This window comes from Syngnathoides biaculeatus, chromosome 19 (genome assembly GCF_019802595.1).
Source record: "Syngnathoides biaculeatus isolate LvHL_M chromosome 19, ASM1980259v1, whole genome shotgun sequence".
NCBI classification, from domain to species: Eukaryota; Metazoa; Chordata; class Actinopteri; order Syngnathiformes; family Syngnathidae; genus Syngnathoides; species Syngnathoides biaculeatus.
In genome coordinates, this window is record NC_084658.1 from 9,454,429 (window position 1) to 9,475,190 (window position 20,762).

At 42.0% G+C, this 20,762-nt stretch overlaps 2 protein-coding genes across 5 annotated transcripts; one reads left to right on the forward strand and one right to left on the reverse strand.

The window, feature by feature from the left end:
- Nucleotides 1-400: 400 nt before the first annotated feature.
- On the reverse strand, nt 401-17,580 carry LOC133492474 (WD repeat-containing protein 37-like). Of its 3 annotated transcripts, none has more exons than XM_061804705.1 (14): nt 17,444-17,580; nt 14,651-14,926; nt 12,918-13,014; nt 12,612-12,707; nt 11,363-11,427; nt 6,397-6,535; nt 6,206-6,277; nt 5,576-5,620; nt 5,366-5,442; nt 5,013-5,247; nt 4,471-4,612; nt 1,929-2,063; nt 694-808; nt 401-621 (listed from the first exon to the last, which is right to left on the reverse strand). In XM_061804705.1, exons 2-14 carry the CDS (start codon nt 14,801-14,803, stop codon nt 490-492), a joined length of 1,503 nt encoding a protein of 500 aa, XP_061660689.1. In that variant the 5' UTR covers nt 14,804-14,926; nt 17,444-17,580; the 3' UTR covers nt 401-489. The 3 variants fall into 3 exon arrangements, with proteins under 3 accessions (XP_061660689.1, XP_061660688.1, XP_061660690.1); XM_061804704.1 differs by lacking the exon at nt 17,444-17,580 and adding an exon at nt 17,082-17,367; XM_061804706.1 differs by lacking the exon at nt 17,444-17,580 and adding an exon at nt 17,037-17,367.
- On the forward strand, nt 17,440-20,656 carry idi1 (isopentenyl-diphosphate delta isomerase 1). Of its 2 annotated transcripts, XM_061804707.1 has the most exons (7): nt 17,440-17,574; nt 18,111-18,279; nt 18,690-18,862; nt 18,943-19,035; nt 19,127-19,257; nt 19,350-19,454; nt 20,134-20,656. In XM_061804707.1, exons 2-7 carry the CDS (start codon nt 18,125-18,127, stop codon nt 20,344-20,346), a joined length of 870 nt encoding a protein of 289 aa, XP_061660691.1. In that variant the 5' UTR covers nt 17,440-17,574; nt 18,111-18,124; the 3' UTR covers nt 20,347-20,656. The 2 variants fall into 2 exon arrangements, with proteins under 2 accessions (XP_061660691.1, XP_061660692.1); XM_061804708.1 differs by lacking the exon at nt 17,440-17,574 and having other exon boundaries at nt 18,145-18,279; nt 18,709-18,862.
- The last annotated feature ends 106 nt before the right edge of the window (nt 20,657-20,762 follow it).

A 20,762-nucleotide genomic window follows, 5' to 3' on the forward strand; every position in this document is an offset into this window, starting at 1 on the left:
ATAACCTTCACAGGTGTGCTTAATTTGTCCTTATCAAAAACGTGAAAGGCACGTCCAACTGGTCGATGTTTCAGTATTTTAGGGTGTTTTCAACACGGAGCTAAATGGCAAAACTGAATGAGGTGGAGGAAAGTTCACCTGAAAAGGTTATAGCACAATTTAGGTTCATCCTGAAAATTTCACCTTTATTTTGTTTTTCTGCAATACCATTAGAACAGTTGTCAATTACCGGCAAATCCCCCCCCAATGATTAGCGGGGGCCCACTCGACCCCTACCTCTTTGTGTGCAGCGTAAGTGATATCAACTGAGGAAAAAGTGCACAATCAGTCCATGCAAATTGAGCCGGGAAGTCAAAACACAAATGTGTCTTGCGGCTGGATCTTCACATCTTTAAGACCATTTACTATGAAAGATGGCTTACTTTATTTCAAAGCACATGTGAGACGGTGGACTACGTGGAGGGATTTGTGTTAGCGTCTCATCAGACCTCATTTCTCCTGCAGCAAGGCAGGGATGTTGATGTTCCAGCCGATGGCCTGCCGGTCGAAGCCGCAGGTGAACAGGTTGCACGTTTGGTTCTCCTCGTTCCACGCCGTGCAACACACCATGCGCCTGTGGCCCTGCATCCACAAATATTTGTTGTTTTTATTCTAATGACGCTCGCTGATATAAAATGGCCTTTGCCTCCTTACCATTCTGTTGCTGCGAGGTAGTCTGGCTAACCTCACTCCGCTCATGTCAAACAGGCGCACTTGTCGGTTGTCGTGGGGCAGAGCAATGATCCTCTGGTTGGCAGAGACGCTTATCCTGCAATATTGCAATATTAATGCTTAGTGAGTGTTACTTATTACCGTAATTTCCGGCCATAAGCCGCAATTTTTTTTTCCACACGCTTTCAACCCTGAGGTTTATGTGGTGATGCGGCTAATTGGTGCATTTTTTCTAACAGCCACAAGAGGGCACTTGAGCGGAAAAAGTAAAAGTTAGACCGGTGGAATATATGTGCTGAGGAAGTGCCTTTTACCGGTTTGGCCCTGTTAGCATTGAGCTAGCGTCTTACTGCCGTGTCTCACAGATTTTTAGCGATATGTTTTTATTTAACCGGCCCTGTTAGCGTGGCTTTAGCATTAGTACGGCGCTAGTGTTAAACTCTTTCTGTGTACCGTCTTTTTTTGTAAATATCTCGTGTTTCAATGTGGGCACTTGCGACTTTTACACAGCTGCTGCGGCGTATGTATGTACCAAATGGTATTTCCTTTACAAATGTACTGGGTGAGGCTTATAACCAGGTGCGCTCCGTACATACAACTTGTTTGACCGAGCCATTACACACAAAGAGAAATTTATCAATAACTTGCCCCTAAAAAGAAAAATAGGTTCACTATGGCCGAAAGTGGCCACATTAGTGCCAAAGCCCTACTTATGTCTAAACCAAACTTCAACTCATTGCATCATACTTTGTTTGTTGCTTTGACCAAATACAAAAGCAACAAATGTGATTTGTTCATCAGATAGTATAGAATTTCAAATACTCTCAAAGAGTCATTCACAAATGGGTATTTTTTTTGATGACTTCTGTTATATTTAAATTGTATTTCAAGCAATTATTGCATCTGAACATTAGTTACCATTTTAAAAATGGAATGGTGCTCATAAAACTTTTTTTTCACCCGTTCCGGTGTTAAACTTCAAGTCGCTTTGTTTCAGCTTTCTATCTTTTGAACAAATTTGCATTTGATTAATGTCCCTGTTTACACAGCTTGTCAAGTACGCGAGCAGCGGTCATTTGGAATTACTTAAAAACATCCAAACGGATTATTTATGTGAACAAATCAAATCGTGGCTACAATTCTTAAGGGAAACATTGTTTTTGAAAAGGAAAAAAACACCTAGAAAAACAAACAGACTCTCGCCTTCATTCACCGACCTGTTGACAGCCGAGTCCGTGCGGATAGTTGCTATTGGTGACCTCATGTTCTTCAGATCCCACACCTTAACTGTGCGGTCATCACTCCCTGACACCACGTTGTCACCCACTGTAAACACTGCTGATGTCACCGTGCTGCAAAATTTAAAAAAATAACAACACACACACAAGGAGACAAAGACAAACTTCTGTTACACAAAAGCAATGTACTTTGAAAGAACATTTGCAGACCTTGTTTTTGTAAACTACATATGCTTAGGTTACTATAACGTGAATCAGGATCAACATCAGCCATTATTAATCTTTTTTTTAAAGGGGACATTGTATGGAAAATGACCTTTTTAAATGTTAGTTCTCATATCCACCCATCAAATGTGAAACTGTACAACCAAATAATTTGTGTTTTCTGACAGCTTTTGTCATACCGTGACGACTGTGTTTGGCATTTAAATAGCAGCAGGACATGACGTGCTTTGGCATTCAGCATTTTGAGCATGTGGCATAACAACTACAAAATGGTGAAGCGGTGGCGCAAGCACCAAAAGAACATAGACTCTTATAAGATTGTAGAAGAAATTATATAGATTAGGGCTGTTTCACGCATGCGTTCACATACACGCGCACATAGTTTTTGCTGCATGTCGTGAAATTGAGGGCAAGTCCTACAAGTGAGCCAGTTCCTCACATGAAAGGCTGTATCTTAGTAGGCGCCCTATGACTTTGTAGTGTCGAACCCAAATGGGAACAGGTGAAGTCGGGAGGGAGCGAGTTGTAGGAGGTTTGCTTGGTGGGACGGGGGGTGTGGGGAGCGTTGTCAGACAAGGTAATTCATTAAAAGGTTGATTAAGGTTAAAGCGTTTTTAGCGAGGATGTGTGAGGAGGGAGGCGAAGTGTTCAGTGCTACTTAATGGCTCCTTTGCTTTGTCGCTGACAGCTAAGGTCACAAATATTTTTGGATAGGATACTAGGGAGAAGACAGGAAAAAGTCTAGAAAAAAGGGAAGGGAACATGTGTTGGAGTGCTTGTAAGTGTTAGTGTGAGTTTTATTTTTATTCATGACATCCTTACTTTATGCTCATGGTTTTGAGGTTGGAAAATCAAGGCTTGATCATGTTGTAACATTAAGCCACTATTAATGGAAGTAAATGGGAAAGATGAAAAAGCTAACGGACAACACACACACAGACACAAGCACTTTAAAAAGCATTTCAATCATCAGCATGATGTATCCTAAGGCTCCTGGTATCAGAAGAGACAAATGTGACACGACATTGCATTTGTGGCGCAAGTCCACCGACTCCTCTCTTTGCTGCTGGCTGTTTTGTTAGCTGACGCGCAGTTGTCATTACGTTGCAATTATGGCCGGGCGGTGGGATGCTGGGTGTTTGCTGCACTTTTAACTGCTGCGGATTGTTGTCACTAAGCATTAGCGCTAATTGGCGAAGAGGATAGAAGAAATGTGAGGCAGCGTTCCATAAAAGAGGGAACATTCTGACATTTGTCAGTGTGCCACATTGAAGAAATGGCAGCTTTCCTTTTTGTCACAGCAAACTGCTCACTAATTAGTAAGATAGTTAGGTTGGTATTGATAAAAAGATTGATTGGAAGAAAGGTAATGGACCTCTCTTCCTACATAGAGGCGGTCAGTCGTGTGACCACATAACCATGTGTGTCAAAATGAAAGAAAACTAAGAATGAACAACACGTGAAAAACTATGTAATAATACATTGTTATACAACCCCCAGGAATTATAAAATGTCTGGAAATCTAATTGTGTCTAATCAGTTAAAGCAGAATGTTTTTTTTTTATTCCTGTGACTTACCTGAAGATCAGATAACATTTTATGATTTCATCAGAAATCTATGTAATTACAAAGGATTTAATGTACATACGTTTTCGTGCAACTCTAAATTGCTGCTCTTGTCAGTCCTGTTTATTTCATTGACTTTATTTTTTGTTGCGGTTGTTATAAATCCAAGTTTGATGAATCATTACAATTGTTTGAAAGTCAAACAAGTCAGTCTATTAACATTTAAGGGACGGAGATAAGAAGAGATACAATTTTTTTAACGGTATGTTGCCAATTTGTTACGGGAAAGCAAGCTGTGGATTGGGTAATGCATGTTAGCCATGGATCCTCCTACCAATGACGAAATGTTCCCAAAGACATCTCCAGAAGCACAAGTCTGAAAGAGCAGACAAGCTGTTGCTGCAGAGCTAAAATGAGTGACAGCAATTGAATGCTCACAGTGGAAAAAGTACACAGAGAGGGGGATTAATGGGAGGCAGACAGATAAATACTGTATACAAGACACAGAGAGATGCTGTGAGAAGCTGGGAGGTGGGGGGGCACTTAGTAATGAATGAGATACAAGTGGAGGACTGGGTTTAGCAGATTTGTGTGTGAGGGAATCGTCTGGGAAGCAGACACCAGAGAGAGAACAGAGCACCACTGCGTGGCCTAACTAAATACTGCAGAGAATAGTCTTTCAATACAAATTCTAATACTGTGCGGGTATGTGTGTAAGCGAAAGACTGACTCTGTGTGTCCCTGGAAGACATTGACGGAGTGGATGGATGGGTCTCTGAAGTCCCACAATCTGAAGGTGGTGTCCCTGGATGAGGTGACCACCAAGCGCTGGGTGGGGTGGGTGCAACAGTGGGTTAACTCCTGGTCATGGCCTGCAGAGAGAAAGAAATCTGCCTTCACTTCTGATCATTCAGGTATTAGTTAAAAAAAAAAAAAGCATTCCCAATTAATGCATTTTTTGCCACGTGGGAGGAAACCGGAGTGCCCGGAGAAAACCCACGCAGGCACGGGGAGAACGTGCAAACGCTACACAGGCAGCGCCAAGATTCGAAACCTGGTCCTCACAACTGTGAGGCATAAAATAATAAATTCAAAAGGAATACCAATCTGAGTTTGAAGATCTTGGCAGCCATCTTCTAACATCTACAGCAAATTGCAAACCGGATTTTCACGATTGTTCAACAATTTCATGTTTTATCACTGAAATAAAATGCTTTCATAACCTAAATACATTAGATGGGAAGCCAATCACAGGGCTATCTGTTCATTTACCGGTGAGTGTGTGCACCAGTTCTGATGTTTCTACTTCATAAAGGTTGGCGGCACGATCCCAAGAAGCTGTCACCACTTGCCGGCCGCCAACAAGCCAATCAGCAGAGATAACAACACCCTGGTGACTTTTCAGGGTGGCCGTAGCAACCCGGACAGTGGGCACCTCGCAAGCGCCGTCACAGTCCACCTCGCCTTCTTCTCTGTCTGAGGAATCCTGGTCATCGTCACACGGTGCCTAAAATTGCACAAAATATTCAGTCGCCTGCTTTAATACAGATAAAGTCAATCAGAAATGTCAAACTATTTCCAGCAATATTCAACTCCTTCCAATTGGCCATACTAAAGTGACTCACACTGACATCTGGTGGTGGCTGGGGGGTAGGTAGTTGCACCATGTAGCGCCAGATGTGAGCTGTCTGGTCTCCGGAGGCTGGGGGTGACACAAGGACACATCAAGGTACCCGCACATCGAGATTAAATGCTCGATGGGAGAGAATCAGGAAAGCACACTCAAAAAGCAATGAGGCAAAATAACTTATTGATGCAAATATTCGAGTTCTTACCTGTGAGGGCCATCTGCTCTGTGGGGTGGAACTTGATAGAGTTGACTGTGGGAGGGATCAATACAAAAGATTCATAGTAACAAAAATACTTTTCAAACACTTCCAAAGAAAGTATGTTAGTGTGAATTAAAGATTTTAAACATTGATCCATGTTTTGAAGACTATGCAGTATAGTTTTTTTCTTCCAGAAGATAGAATAGCCACAAATTGTGCTCAAAATTACTGTAACTTTGGAATAATATGAATCAAGTAAAAAAAAGAGTCATCAAAAAAATTACCTGAATAAAAGTAAGTACTAGAACTAAAATAGTATCTGGTGAGGAACTCAATGAAATTAAGTAAAAGCAGTTTTTCTTTTCAACAGCACTCAAGTTGCGTTAAAGTACTGCATTCAAAATGTTCTTGAGTAAATTCGACAAATTAAATGGAGGCCGTCCCTACTTCTTTGTCCCCTACAAAGTCGTCATTTCCTTTGGAATGTAAAAAATTGTGTTTTGCCGCCATCTTGTGGCATCTATAGGCAATTCTCACCTTTCTGGGGTGGCATCGACTTCAGATATTTACTATTCAGTCTCAGTCTTTGTCACCTGCAAATAGTGGGGAAATACTATATGTAGAAGCTCTGATTACCTGATCCTGCATGACCGCCATACTTCAGCAGACATTTACCAGTCTCTATACTCCAAAGCAGGGCTGAGTGGTCTGTGAAGAAAGCACGTATTGGCAGTTGTGATAATTTTTGCCAAATCAAGTGTTATGACACACATGGGGGGAGGTAAGACCAAGTGTTTTAGTGAGCTGCACATTGCAACGTGATGTACCTGCTGATGCAGTTCCCAGGACTACTGGCTGAGTTCTGGTTACACTAAGTTCCCAAATTCCATCTCGGTGGCCAACATACTCCTTTTGCAGATGGCATAAAGCTCTGGACCCTGTAGTGACTTTGAAGCTGGATACAATCTGAATGAGAACAATAAAACTCATACAAAGAACCTAAAGGGCCACTGTCATGAAATGGATGATTTTTAGCATGTTATTAATGAAAAGCGGCAGTCAATAAGGGCCCATGCGTTTTTTTTCCCCACCACAAAACATGATTTTGATGTATACAGCTTTTTGTAACTCTTGCCATGAAAATCCTCTCGAGGGATTAGTTTTCGAGAAGAAGCAGGAAGTGACGTAAAGGACAGAAGTGCCCCCAAGTGGACACGTTTGTTTCCATTAGTTTTACCTCCGGGAAGGTAGCTCGTTGTTCCTTCGTGTTAGCCAAAATGCCGGTTAGTTGCATTGCTGGACATTGCTTGAGCACTCCGGAGAATGGATTTACCCTTCATAAGTTTGCAAGAGACCCTGTTCGCTGTGAAAAATGGATTGCACGGGTGCAGAGGACGAGAGCTTCGTGGGTTCCAAATGACAGGTAGGTCTGTATACAGCTACTAAAAAAAAATAATAGTTTGGGGCGGACCATGAACTCGGTCTCTCATAACGTAACAAAAGATCCGCGTACAAAATGTGTCGATGTGCGCGTCGAACGGCGTCGGGCTGCTGCGTCGCTTCACCAGCGAAGGCTGCGCATCGGGCTTGCGGACGGCGGCGGCTCTGAAGAACGCAGCCGACAATGCCTCACTCAGCCGCGTGCGACGACAACGCAGTAAAGTGCCCCTGCTCGACGGTGTTGTTCATCGCATACTGCGGCGGCTATGAACAACCCCCTAAAGCTGCTTGGTTCGGCTCCATGAAAAGCCACCACGGCACCAAAAATGAGCCACACTGGCTGAGGCACCACGTTCGCCCGTCACGGCTTCAGCAAAGGCTGCGCGTCGGGCTTGTGGACGGTGGCGGCTCTGAAGAACGCAGCCGACAATGCCTCACTCTGCCGCGTGCAACGACATCCCAGTAAAGCGCCCCGGCTCGATGGTGTTCTTCACCGCGTACTGCGTACTGCGGCAGCTATGAACAACCCCATAAAGCAGCACAGCTCGGCTCCGTGATAGGCCACCTCGGCGCTGAAAATGAGCCACACCGGCCGGCTGCAATGAGCCGCAATGGCTCATCTCCACCGTGGAGGTGGATCAGACGGGGAGGCGGTTTGGCCGTGATCGCATATAATCTGAATATGGCTTGAAACGATCGTGTAATATTGCCCCAGTAACTTCACTCAGTTGTGTGGTGTTCTCCTTTTCGAAAAGAGCTTCCGTGTCAGAAGGGGCGTGTTCGTCTCCCATAGTAGGGTCCACTACGTGTTTTCATTGGCGAATGTCCAGGTGCCTTTACGGACAGAGGATGCAGCCAATATGGCGACCACTTGGATGTCGTAGAATGACACTTCTGCAACTTTGTGCACGGGTGATGCGCTCTCTGCTCACATTTATTTTTTCGTATAGACATTGAAGTGAATAATGTTATATGTATTTTTCATTACAATATCCATTTTAGAATCTTAATAGGGATGACACTTGAACTTTAAATTGGATTTGAATGGGTACTGAATATTTTTTAGGTCGATCAATATGCAAAAACAAAATGAAAACATGATACAATTATGATAAACGAAAAGGCTAGTGTTGCTGTTTTGATCATAAGTGCTGTATCATAAATTTGCAACAGTGGTTTAAAACAAGCAAATTTCACTTTGTTCAGATCCCCATCCCTAGTTCTGAATATTTACTAAAAAAAATGTCATTATTTTGAAGTGATGATAGCAACTGTTCGTGACCAGTTTCAATGTGCTGTTTTGAAATAAAATTCTAACACATTTGTTTTATTGAGGAATGTTACTAGTGTTCCAAGGTTGTTTATTATATTTGTCAGTGAAGTTAAGTAGCCCAAATATCTTGATCTCACTTTTTTTAAATACAAACCTCTAAGAATGTAAACAAGTTACATTTTCGGTGATATTATGAGCGCAAGTGACAGCTCTGCATTAGGAGTCTGCTGGGAACGGCGCCACAATAGATGGCGTTGTTTTTCTTTCTTTCAGTGTATTAAATTGAAAACAGAGAGCAGATATTTAATTGCTAAATCTTATAATGCTTTTAGTATTGTTTTATCAGTAACTTTTTGGTGCATGCCATGAGACAACAATAATTGAGTGGTGTCGATGTGACTATGTAATATACGGTGTAACTAATTTGCTGTGTCTCTTCTATTTACTTGGCAGATCAAATGGAATCATATAAAAACACAACTGAATACATGAGATTCTGTGAAAGGATACTAAAGATAACTATATACAGTATTTAGAAACTCAAGTGATACGAAGAGGATTGAGTATGGAAGCATGAGCCTAGTGCCGGAGGTGGGGGACTGGAGTCAGATGACTTGACACGGGTCACTAGAGGTTTACCTCAACCTTGCAACAAACCAGTCACAGTCCATGCCACACATACTGCTACAAGAAAACGACTGACCAGGGTAAAGAGCATCCATCTTTGGGAGGGATTCAATGCTGCAGCAAAGCATCTGGTTCGCTTGCGTCAGATTGTGTTAATGTATGCTCTCATTCTGTCAGGTGTGCTTAGGATCACAATGGAACCTTATTTATCTCCAGCTATTAGAAAATTATCAACGGCGAGCGATGAGACAAACAGCCCATTTGATTCAAGGGCAACCCGCTTCCATACAGAAGCCATGGTTCAGTTATGCTTGACTCAGCTTGCGATCATAATTACTGAGTAATACTATTGTTATTTTTACACTATAAAAACTCAAAATCTTAGCAAGAATATTTTTCAATTACACTTTGAAAATGGCAGTGGTGAATTTTTTTCTCTCTACACATTTCAAGTTAAAGTTTCAAGTTAAAGTTGGCTTCAAATATGTACAAATAGTATTACATTTTAAGTCATGAGTCTCATTTGAAGTGTAAGCAGAGAAACAAGACATGGTTTTGTTGAGATTTTCTGCAGTGTTTATAGAGCAGCAGCAAAGCAGCCGATCTTTCACAGATTTGTAATCAGAGAAAGAATGCAGTAACACGTGCTACAGCACAGGGATAATTTTCTCTTTCCAACAATATTACCCTTTCCAACTGTTGGGCTCCTACTGATTGCCGTATTGAATAGTTAGACTGTTTCTCCTGATAACATCGTAGAGAAAGTCTAAGTATTCAGGGTCTCTACATTGTCAGCCCCGAAAGGAAAGAATATGGAACAGCTATATTTGTCCGGAGTCTTGCCTTGATCCCGTGTGTTCTCTTTTCTCATTTTAGTGGTGGGTTATATTCCACTCAGTCTTTCTCTAGCTCAGACAAGCTCAAAATAGTTTCTGTACTTTGAGAAAGTCAACATCTTATAGACAGTGGAGTGGGTAATAAAAGCAAGGGTAGAATAAGGTCATGTTGTGCATTTTAGGATAGCTGTTTACCAATGGAGTATAATCTTGATAGCCTACTTCAATAATATGCTTCCTACAACTGGTAGGCTTTGCTCTAATTGAGAGAAACCCTGAATTAATATCCAGGTGTATTATCCACTTGAAAAATAAATAACTCACCCTCATATTCCCCCAGAAAAAAAAGACAGTGGCACTAGGTGGGTGTAATATTATGTTTGCTAGGACTGAAAATACCATGCGTCAAACTTCCTGCAGCACTGCATGCAGAGCCAACAAGGCATGTGTACAGCTGTGTGTTAAAAGAGAAAGTTCTACCATCACAATAATGTATTCATATTCACATTTTTAGCAGTATGGAGACAGACGAGATGGGATGACCTCCCACACGCAACAAATTAATTAAGGAAAAGGATGTCAAACTCTTTAGCAAGATACCATTCTGTAAACAAACACAGCGCACCTCAGCCTCTGTCTAGTGGACATTGACAATATACTTTTGGCAGTACAGAAATCTTGCTAACACATTTGAAATGGCATCACCCAAACGTGAACAGCAATGCAGCAGGAACAAAGCTCGGGCAAATTCCAGCGGAATTTTAACAGCCTCTCCCGGCTCTTCAGATGAAGCCATAGCAAAATATAAAAATGCCTTTGCTGGATCTTTTGCATAATAATGGAGACTGATCAAACTGTTGCACTTTCCCTACACTGTTTCTTGCCTAAAAGAAGACTATTGCTATTGATTACATTGTAAGATGTTCATTTTATTGTGGAGTTTACAGTGTTTTGTTCAAGAATCAGTGATTTATTGCCGCATTTTTTTTTTCCGTTTAATTTTACAATGTTTTGCATTTTGTTCCCGAAATGCGCCAACCAGTAACCTTATAAAGGTCATTAGCTAACCGTGACTTTTCCCCCTAATAGCTTCTTGGTACTTGCAACGGTTGAGTAAAATTGTTCCCAGCTGCTAGATGAGGAAATATGGTATTTTATATATCTTTCAACGCTGCTGTTGCTAAAAATAAGTTGGGAGACGAGATACGGAGTCAAGGTCAGACTGCAGTTTTAAAAAGAGAATCAGGGCATGTGATTAACAGTATACACGGGACATTACCCATGATTCTCCTTCTCATAACTCTCAAGTGGCCATACTGAAATTGCTTGGGCCACCTATTTTGCCACTGAAAGTGTACAATTATTATATATAGCAGAGACGTTACAAAGGAAGAATACAAGGGAGGTGTGACTATCTAAAACGAGTTAACTCTGTCAATGAATTATACTTAAATACGTGACATAGCACATTACCTTAGATGATAGAACAAGGCGAGGTGTCTTGTTCTCACTTGGAAACAAAGCCCCATGTGATAGTCACATCTTTTTCCAAATATTTACACAGGTACCATATTTATCAACTGTATAAAAAAAAAGGCAAACAGAAGAGTCCAATACCTTACTAGTCGAGGCTTTGTAGGTCGTCTTCAGCTTCTGTGACAGTTGGCTGGTGCTGTGGCTGGCTGTTGGACAAAGACAAAGTGAACATTACAAATAGAAACAAACTCACAGCTGTTGAAAACCTTTTTAAAAAAATAAATAAAAATACCGGTAGTCTGTTTCAGTCCTGGAGTAGTGACCCAGATACAGCTCAAGTCACCATTTCAAAGGTTTACTTTGTGGTGGGAGTAAGTACTTGTCAATGACGTTTGAACACTTTCGCGCTGAATTTATGTATCTCACGCACATGCAACATGATCTCTAGAGTTAAGAGAGAGTATCTTGTATATCATATTTATGGTGGGCCTTACATGTAAATAAAATGATATTGATACAAACAGATGATTAGGCTCCAGTTTTAAATTAGCTTTATATGAAGGCACCAGGTGGGATGGTGGATCAGCTGGTAAAGCGTTGGTCTCACAGTTCTGGGGTCCCGGTTTCGATCCCGGCCCCGCCTGTGTGGAGTTTGCATACTCTCCCCGTGCCTGCGTGGGTTTTCTCCGGGAACTCCGATTTCTTCCCACATTCCAAAAACATGTAACATAAATTGGACACTCTAAATTATCCCTAGTTGTGATTGTGGGTGCGGCTGTTTGTCTCGATGTGTCCGGCGATTGGCCGGCAACCAGTTCAGGGTGTACCCTGCCTCCTGCCCATTGACAGTTGGGATAGGCTGCGGCACTCTCCGCGACCCTTGTGAGGATAAGCAGCGAAGAAAATGGATGGATATCCAAATATCACATATAATCACTTGCTAATAAAAATTTACACTACAGAATGTTTATTATTATGATTGATGTTTGGAATTGTGTAGAAATGACCGCAGCATAGTGAGACTTTTCCCAGACTTTGTTTACCTTGGGGGTCAAAATTACATAATTAATGGCACAGCTCTGGTACTCTTGAGTCTGCTGAGTGTAGAGCATTCAGCGTTGTGACAGGAAGCCATAAGGATTTTTGAACGCACTACTTCTGCCATATCTTTGATTTGTACTCTTACCCAGTTTGCACACTCGGCCATGATACGTTTGAAATCTACTCTTCTCATAATGCAATCTTCTGATCCAATGACTGCCAAATGTGTTTTCTCACCCTAAATCCGTCATTCCAAAATCTTTCAGTGAAGCTGCAAAATCTGCATTCGGGAGAACAGACGAGCATAACAATAACAATACTCCAACAAATCCCACAGGAAATACTAGACCTTTTGTTTTCAGGGCTCCCTTTGACGGATCTCCTCCCTCAAGATTCTGTCCGTCGCCAGTCAGACGTTCATTCAGGGAATCAATTTCCCGTCGTACTGTAATGTTAGCACAGAGACAAGGTTTTAACAGACACACATAGCCTACATTCCGGTTTGGTCAATCAATGGCTAAAGATCAACAAAGTACTTGCATGTTCCTAAAATATGCAAAACAATCATTGCCACTAAGTTTTGGGATTATTGATGTTGCCTTGGTTAACGTTTTTTAAACCACAGTTCATGGACTGAACAAACCGATGCACTCACGTTCAAGGTTTTCGATGTAGAGATTTTCAAACTCTCGTTCAATCTGGCCAAACAGGTCAAGAAGATTGTTACGTAGCGAGGGGGGCAGCTTGGAGTCCTACGATGACACACAAAAATGTTGCATTTCAGTCTTAAACAGATGGAAATCTTTAACACTCACTTTGCTCAATTACAACGGTAGCTCACTGATAGTGTCAATCAAAACTAAGCATTATTATTTTGTAGAACATTTCTTATCCAGTTGCTGTACTTGATCTCAGCAGAAGTGCCCAGTTACCAGGTCATCACCAAGGCTACACCCGCCCAACACGTCGAAAGAAGTAAAACTTAGCATGACAGCAACGTTTCTGCATTTGACAGCTCTGTTTGAGCTGGGCCTTGTTTCCTGTCCGTGGCCAACTGTTAAGAGGACCAAGGAAGCAAACAGGCCGGCAACTGTCACTCTTTCTTCTGGCACAAGTTCAAAAGCAACAGTTCGTCGCAATGACGTACGTTTCCTGACCTTTGTGTCAGCACCGCAAGCTGGTTTAAAATAAATAAATAAAAAAAGATCAATTAGGAAACAACAAGCAGCTTTTACGTATACAAAGCTGCTTAGTTGCGCCCCTAAAACCTCCGGCATTTTCAGGCTCATGATGGCAATGTGGGAAAGTGCATTTTGCATGTTTGTTGTCAGTTTTAAAGCAGAGTAGATGGATGTGGCGAGAAGCAGGGTAGGTGCTGCACATTAACTGAGCCAGCAGGTCAAGAGAAGACCAATCAAACGCGGACAAGCGGCCGATATTAAAACTTGATGAGACAACCGCTCAGTGCAAGTTACAGGCTCTTGTTTGAGTGGCTTATTAAGCCAACCAGGATAAAGTGACAGCTACACTGGTAACAGATGTTAGTATTGAACACTTTGAAGATAAAAATTTGTTTGGAGATAATACCGCGAGAGTGTTTCCCAAAGTTTTATATGGCTGTAACCTTCTCCACAGCTGATATCTTCTTCCTGTAAACTACTTGAGGCGCAATAGTGCATTCCATTTTGTTTCAAATGATCCCACATGATCAACATAAGCGTTAAAACTTAATAGTTTGATTAGCAGTCCCAATCTTGAAAAGCATAAATCATGATAAAAGCTTGCTATGAAAACAAACTGTAGTAGAAACACACCTTTCCTTTCCGACAGATGACTGAAAAACATTTACACTAGTCAACTCTAATATTTACAAAAAGGATCTATGTGATCGAACAGAAGGTGTTCTGGTCTCCCTAAGTAAATACCTACCCGCTAATATTTATGATCTTCCCTTTCCAGAAGTAATAAATGAAGGTTATGTTCTCCTAAAGCAACCACTGGAGATTAATGTCGAACCTGAACTGTGGTCAAAAACTGCTTCAGTTTTGAAAAGAAAAATAAGTACTAAACCTCAGGTCATTAGGACATTAAACTCGAGAGGAGAACAGCTATGCTGAATCTAAATAAGTTCATTTAACATCCTGGAATAACATGGAAAAAGCAGATTCTCAAAACAAGTAGAGAAAATAAGACCAATGCTCCTCAACCGGCCGTTATTGAACTTTCTTGACAGGCAAAAAGCATTTCCTGACCAAATGACATGTAGCAGTGATAGGTGTCAATTTCTGGTAAATGTTCGAGTCCAGACTACTCCTGTGTATGTTGAGAAAAGGTATTCATGGCTTGAAAAGCGACATGATTACATGGTGATCGAGGTATCCTTCTTACCTGTCCCTCCAGCATGTCTCCTCTGTGGATGCCAGGTGGCCTTTCCTCCGTACTGTTCGTGCGCCGGATAGACAGGCTGTGAGCCTTGCGCTTTTGTTTGGGGTGTCGAGCAGCTGAGGCAGAGCTGCCGCTGCTCCCACCCTCAACGGGCATCCCGCCTACTTTGCTGGATGGCCCTGCCTACTGCTTAATTCCTACCTGGAGATCGGGCCAACGAAACCCGTCAGGGCTGGACGGTTGAGGGGTGGCTGGCGCTGGCCAGTTAGCACCATCTGCCTGCGGGTCAAAAGGAAGTTCACATTCACAACAATTACAGGGATGTGAACTAACAATGACAAATCCATCCAAATATAACAAAATTTTAAATGTGAATATTTTTGTACTACGCATATATTGTAGCAATTATCGTGTTAGGTCACCTTGAAAGTCACCCCTAGTTGTCCGACTTTAGAAATAAAATACAGTAGGCAGTAGTGTAGTAAATTAATTTGGGTAAATTAATAAAGGAGGCAAACTATTTTGTGTGCACAGAAGTTGTATTCTTATTGTGCTGCATTATCAAAACATATTGCATATAGCTGCCAGTAAAAAATCCTTTTACATTACAACTTCAGTAGTGTGTAGTTTATTTTTAAACTTTATGTACAGGAGTTGAATCAGTACTACTATACGTCTACTAAACGATATCAGTACTTCTGCCACTTCTAACACGGACATACAAAGATTACAAGACATGATATTTGAAGGGAGTGAAGGGATATACAATACTAAACAACAGCTACACAAGCAAGATCGAATTTAGTATATAATATGTTTTATATGCATGAATGAAGTTTATTAATGCAACAATCTAAATTTTGTAACTTTGTAAAACGAGTTAGCAGTATTTAGAGTTTACTAGATTTGCGTCTTTTTACACAAAGTACGCTCCATCCATTTTTCATACCCCTTATCCTCACAAGGGTCACGGACCTGCTGGAGCCTATCCCAGATGACTGCGAACGAGAGACAAAGCTACACACTATACTAGTCACCAGGCCACATACAAACAAACAACCCCATACCATGCATGTTTTTGGAATGTGAGAGGAAACCCAAATACCCAGAGAAAACCCACACAACTGGAGGGAGTGCAAACTGCACAGAGGTGAGGCCAGATTTGAACCGGCTCCTTGGAACTATGAGGCAGAAGTGCTCACCACCCGCCCACCATGCCGCCTGCACAAAGTACCACCTAACAAAATACTGTACTTAGCTCTCCAAGTACTATCATCATGCATCCATCCATCCATTTTCTTCGCTGCTTATCCTCATGAGGGTCACAGGGAGTGCTGGAGCCTATCCCAGCTGTCAACAGGCCAGAGGCGGGGTACACCAGCCAATCTCAGGGCACATCCAGACAAACAGCCGCACTCACAATCACACCTAGAAGCAATTTACTGTCCAATTAATGTTGCATGGTTTTGGGGATGTGGGAGGAAACCGGAAAGCCTGGAGAAAACTCACGCAGGTACGGGGAGAATGTGGAAACTCCACAATGGGAGGGCTGGGATTGAACCCAGGGCCTCAGAACTGTGAGGCCAAAGCTTTCCAGCTCCTCCACCATGTTCCTCCACCATGTCGCCCTTTCACCACCATGTCGCCCTTTCATCCTAACTGACAAATTTAAAAGTAGCACAGCAAGCCTGACTTGACTTTAAAAAATAAAGGCAGATGTTTTACTCCCCCCCAACAAAAAATACATTTAATACGTCCACAAGCCACTGTAACAAACAGTTTGAATATTGGTGCAGCATTTAAATATAAGAAATTCATAACAGTTACTTAAATTATGATTAAATTTCAATGACCTGCAGTTACATACAAATTGCCCCAAAATGTTTAAATAAATAAATAGTTCCTAAAGATTCATGTGAATGAATTGGACTGATTATTAAATAGAACTGGGGCCTCCACTCCCTGAGAAGGGTTGCGTCAGGAAGGGCATCCGGCGTAAAAATTGTGCCAAATATATATGTGCGTTCATCTGAGATGACACGCTGTGGCGACCCCGAAAGGGACAAGCCGAAAGAAAGAAGAAGAAGAAGAAGAGAAGCATGTAGGCAGTTATTATTTCGCGTATCACTAGAGGGAACCGTACCACACTTTTGAGACTCACTGCATACAGTTCTCAATTGAAAAATGATATCCATTTAAAAGAATACCAGATAAATGGAATTTTAATGTGCCTCCATGCCCGAAAAGAACCTGTTTGGAAGCGCTATACGCCCACGTAGACAGTAACGAGGTCGATATAATAGCAACAATAGCTCAAAATAATAACAAAAACATAATAACAAAAACACATGATTATCACATGAACAAGTCCATGAACCACTCGATGTACATTAAAGTTGACGATTGGTTCCCCGCATACGCGACAAAGACTCACCGCTGTCTCGGTCCACCTCAAGCAGCACACACACTTTTAAATGTCAGTCGCTCCATTTCTCAGTCTCACTGGTTCTCTTCGTCACTGCGGCGTTTAACGTCACTCAGTACACACTAATCCCGTCTGATATTCCGTACATTATCAAAATACCAAAAAAAAAAAATCACTGCCAGTCAACTATGTGGCAGAGGAAAACACCATGCAAACGGTCAGAAAATTCTCTCCATTTTTTTGACACATCACGGACTGCGAATGTGCAAAAATACTTCCGCGTTACGCATTTTGTGTTCGGTACGACGCCCACCAATAAGCTTTCACGGCACGATTTCAGCGACCAATGGCAGGGTAGTGACGTCACTTACAAGACCCGTGGACTTGTCGTCGAGCGATTCAGGTACAGTATTGCGCTGCGCTGTCAATGGCGTCGTGAGCGAAAGCAAAAGTCATAATAACGGGCGTAGCGCAATCAGTCCACCACAGCTCAAAGGACAAAGTAAGTATATATTTTTTCTTTTTTCCTTTAATGTATGTAGCGCAGCCCACATATTTGAGTGGTCAGTTGGATGGGTGGAGTGGGCCACGCTTTGTGCTGTGGTCCGATCTCGTCTTACGTCTGTGATGAACAGTGTTGATAGTAAAGCCAGAACATAAAATCCGGGAATGGATTCGCTCATTTCTGCGAGCTAAGACCAAACATCTTAAATGCATGGGGGTTTTTTTCTTCAAATTTCACAAGGATTTTTTTTCCACACCAGAAAGTGACACAATACACAAGGGATTCCCATGAATTATCCTTGGATGCAACAATTACAAATGCAAAACAATTGTTTTAGACAGACACGGATGGGGAATATATATAATACGTTATAATGTAATACACCTGCGTTAGCATAATAAAATCAGCCGGTACATTAATGCAAATTACGAACCACGACAGAGTTAGGGGACACTGTTTGCAATCCGGGTTGACAAATACCATTCCATGTTTTTACCCGAGCCGAGGTTCACGTGTCTGTGATTGGTTTGCAGCTTTTGGTCCCACGATGGTGCGGTCGTTGTGGGCGGTGCTACGGGCGGTAACCTCCCAAGGAGCAACCGCGTGGAAAACAAACATACCTGCTGGCGCTGTAGGCTGCAGTCCATCTTGGAACGGAGGGTCTCCCCAGCCGGTCGTCACGCTCGTCCGATCGCTATCCAGGTAAGCTTTTTTGGGCCTCTTTTATGTTGCTATAAGTCAGAACGAAGCGGATTTCCTCAAAGCTGCGTTAGCCGAGCATGCCGACCAACCAAGAGAAGTCCTCATGACCGCTTCACGCTTCCGAACTACTTTGCAGTATTCGACATTACGTCAAACTAGCTTACTTGCTACAACAAATGCGTGATATACAGGGATATCAGAGCGATCTAAAGAAAAAAAAGAAAATAACTAAAACGTGATTGGGTTTAAACTCTCCTGCATGCTTTAAACACATTCACACTTTTTAAAACATTCCTTTTCAGGAAACAAAAACACTTGCTGTCACATTTCTCCAAGTAGTAGGCAGACATGCTTATTTCAAGGTGTTAAGGTTTGTGTAAAGGACAGTAAATGAGTAAGTTTTTGTGCAGTGACGTGCGTCGCCCGCAGTGTTTGTCCAGAATGCCCGAAATAACCACAGACCACCTTGATGAGAAGCAAGTGCAGTTGCTGGCAGAGATGTGCATCCTCATCGACGAGGACGACCAACGGGTCGGCGCCGACACTAAGAAAAACTGCCACCTAAACGCCAACATCGATAAAGGTGAATTGCTCCCCACTTTTGCGCCCATCTTGCCTCTCGGATACATTTCTCACCATTCAGTTTGTACTTTCCACCACCAGGTTTACTACACAGAGCGTTTAGCGTCTTCATTTTTAACAGTGAAGAGAAGCTGCTCTTACAGCAGCGGTCCGATGCCAAGATCACTTTTCCGGGTAAGTAGCTCATTTTTAAATTAGCGTGACTCTGCACACAAAGATTTGTTCCCGTGGTTCATTTTCATATTGTACACCGTCTGCGTGGCAGGCTGTTTCACAAACACATGCTGCAGTCACCCTTTACACACGGACGGTGAGCTGGAAGAGAAAGACGCTATCGGAGTAAGGAGAGCTGCGCAGAGGAGACTCAAAGCTGAACTGGGGATCCCCATAGAACAGGTAAAGTATGGCAGATGGAGAGACAAAGGATTAACGTGTATTTTGGTGCATCTGATCACCCCACCCCTCTGCACTCTCCTGTTGGTTTGAAGGTAACTCCAGATGAAATGACGTATCTAACGAGAATCCATTATAAAGCCCAGTCCGATGGTGTTTGGGGAGAACATGAGATTGACTACATCCTGTTCATGCAGAAGGTAGTAGTAGCAGTGAAATATGAAGTTCTGTTGGGTTGTTTGACAAAGTACCCTATTTTCCGCACTATAAGGTGCACCACATTATAAGGCAGTACCCCCAATGAATGGTCGATCTAAGAAAAAAAAAAAAAATCATTAAGGCGCACCTCCAATGAATGGCCTATTTTAAAACTTTTCCCATTTATAAGGCGCATAGAATAGACGCTACAGTAGAGCCTGGGGTTACGTTATGCATCCATTAGATGGAGCTGCACTAAAGGCTCAATATTGATCCATATATAAGGCGCACTGGATTATGAGTGGCACCGTCGGCTTTTGAGAAAATTAAAGGCTTTTAGGTGCGCCTTATAGTGCGGAAAATTCGGTACTCTTATTTGACTAGCGTTTTTTTTTTTGGGTGTCAAATGGCACACAATTCGACATATCGTTGGATTTTTTTGGGGTGGTAAAGTAAACGCTTTCTAGCCTAAAATAAAACTGTATTTCAAAAAAAATAATAAATAAAACACATTACAAAGAATAGTGACAATGTACAGTACTACTCTGTATAACTGAAAAGAGTTGCAGATTTTTCTTATTAGGGGGAGGGTCCGAAACCTAACCCACGCAATAAATGGATTACTGTCCTTCAGAACTCGTTTGTAATCAATAACAACATATACATTATTTGTCTCTGCAGGATGTGGAGTTAAGCCCTGACACCAACGAAATCAAAAGCTACTGTTATGTGAGCAAAGAAGAGCTCCGACAAATGCTGGAGAAGGCCAAGCATAAAGAACTGGAGATAACTCCCTGGTTTCAGCTAATCGCTGACACATTCCTCTTCAAATGGTGGGACAATTTGCAGAACCTTAAGCAGTTCATGGATCACACAAACATCCACCGCATGTAACCACTAACTACAATGGAGTTGTATTTCCCTTACATTTTAGACATTTGTTTTTGTCTTGACTGAACCAGTCACTGGCATATGTTTTGAGCGCGTGTGTTACCAGCCAAGGTTCACAGGAAGTATTTAGCTCAAAAATGCTTTGTATGCACAGTGGAGGAAGGAACTGAAAGGTTGACTAGTCTTTTAATAACAAAGTAATGAACTCTAAAATGTTTCACAATGTAATCATGTGCAAAATTTGTGGATAACAATCAGAATGTGCTATTTTTCTATAGTAAATAAAATCATGGAGATGCTTGGACTCATGTAATTACTCAGTAGTACATGAATATTGTTGCAAAGTACTGTAATGGTTGCTTTGCAGTGCAAGTTTATCACACTTTCACATTAAAGCAATGTGCCTTCTTGCATTTGGG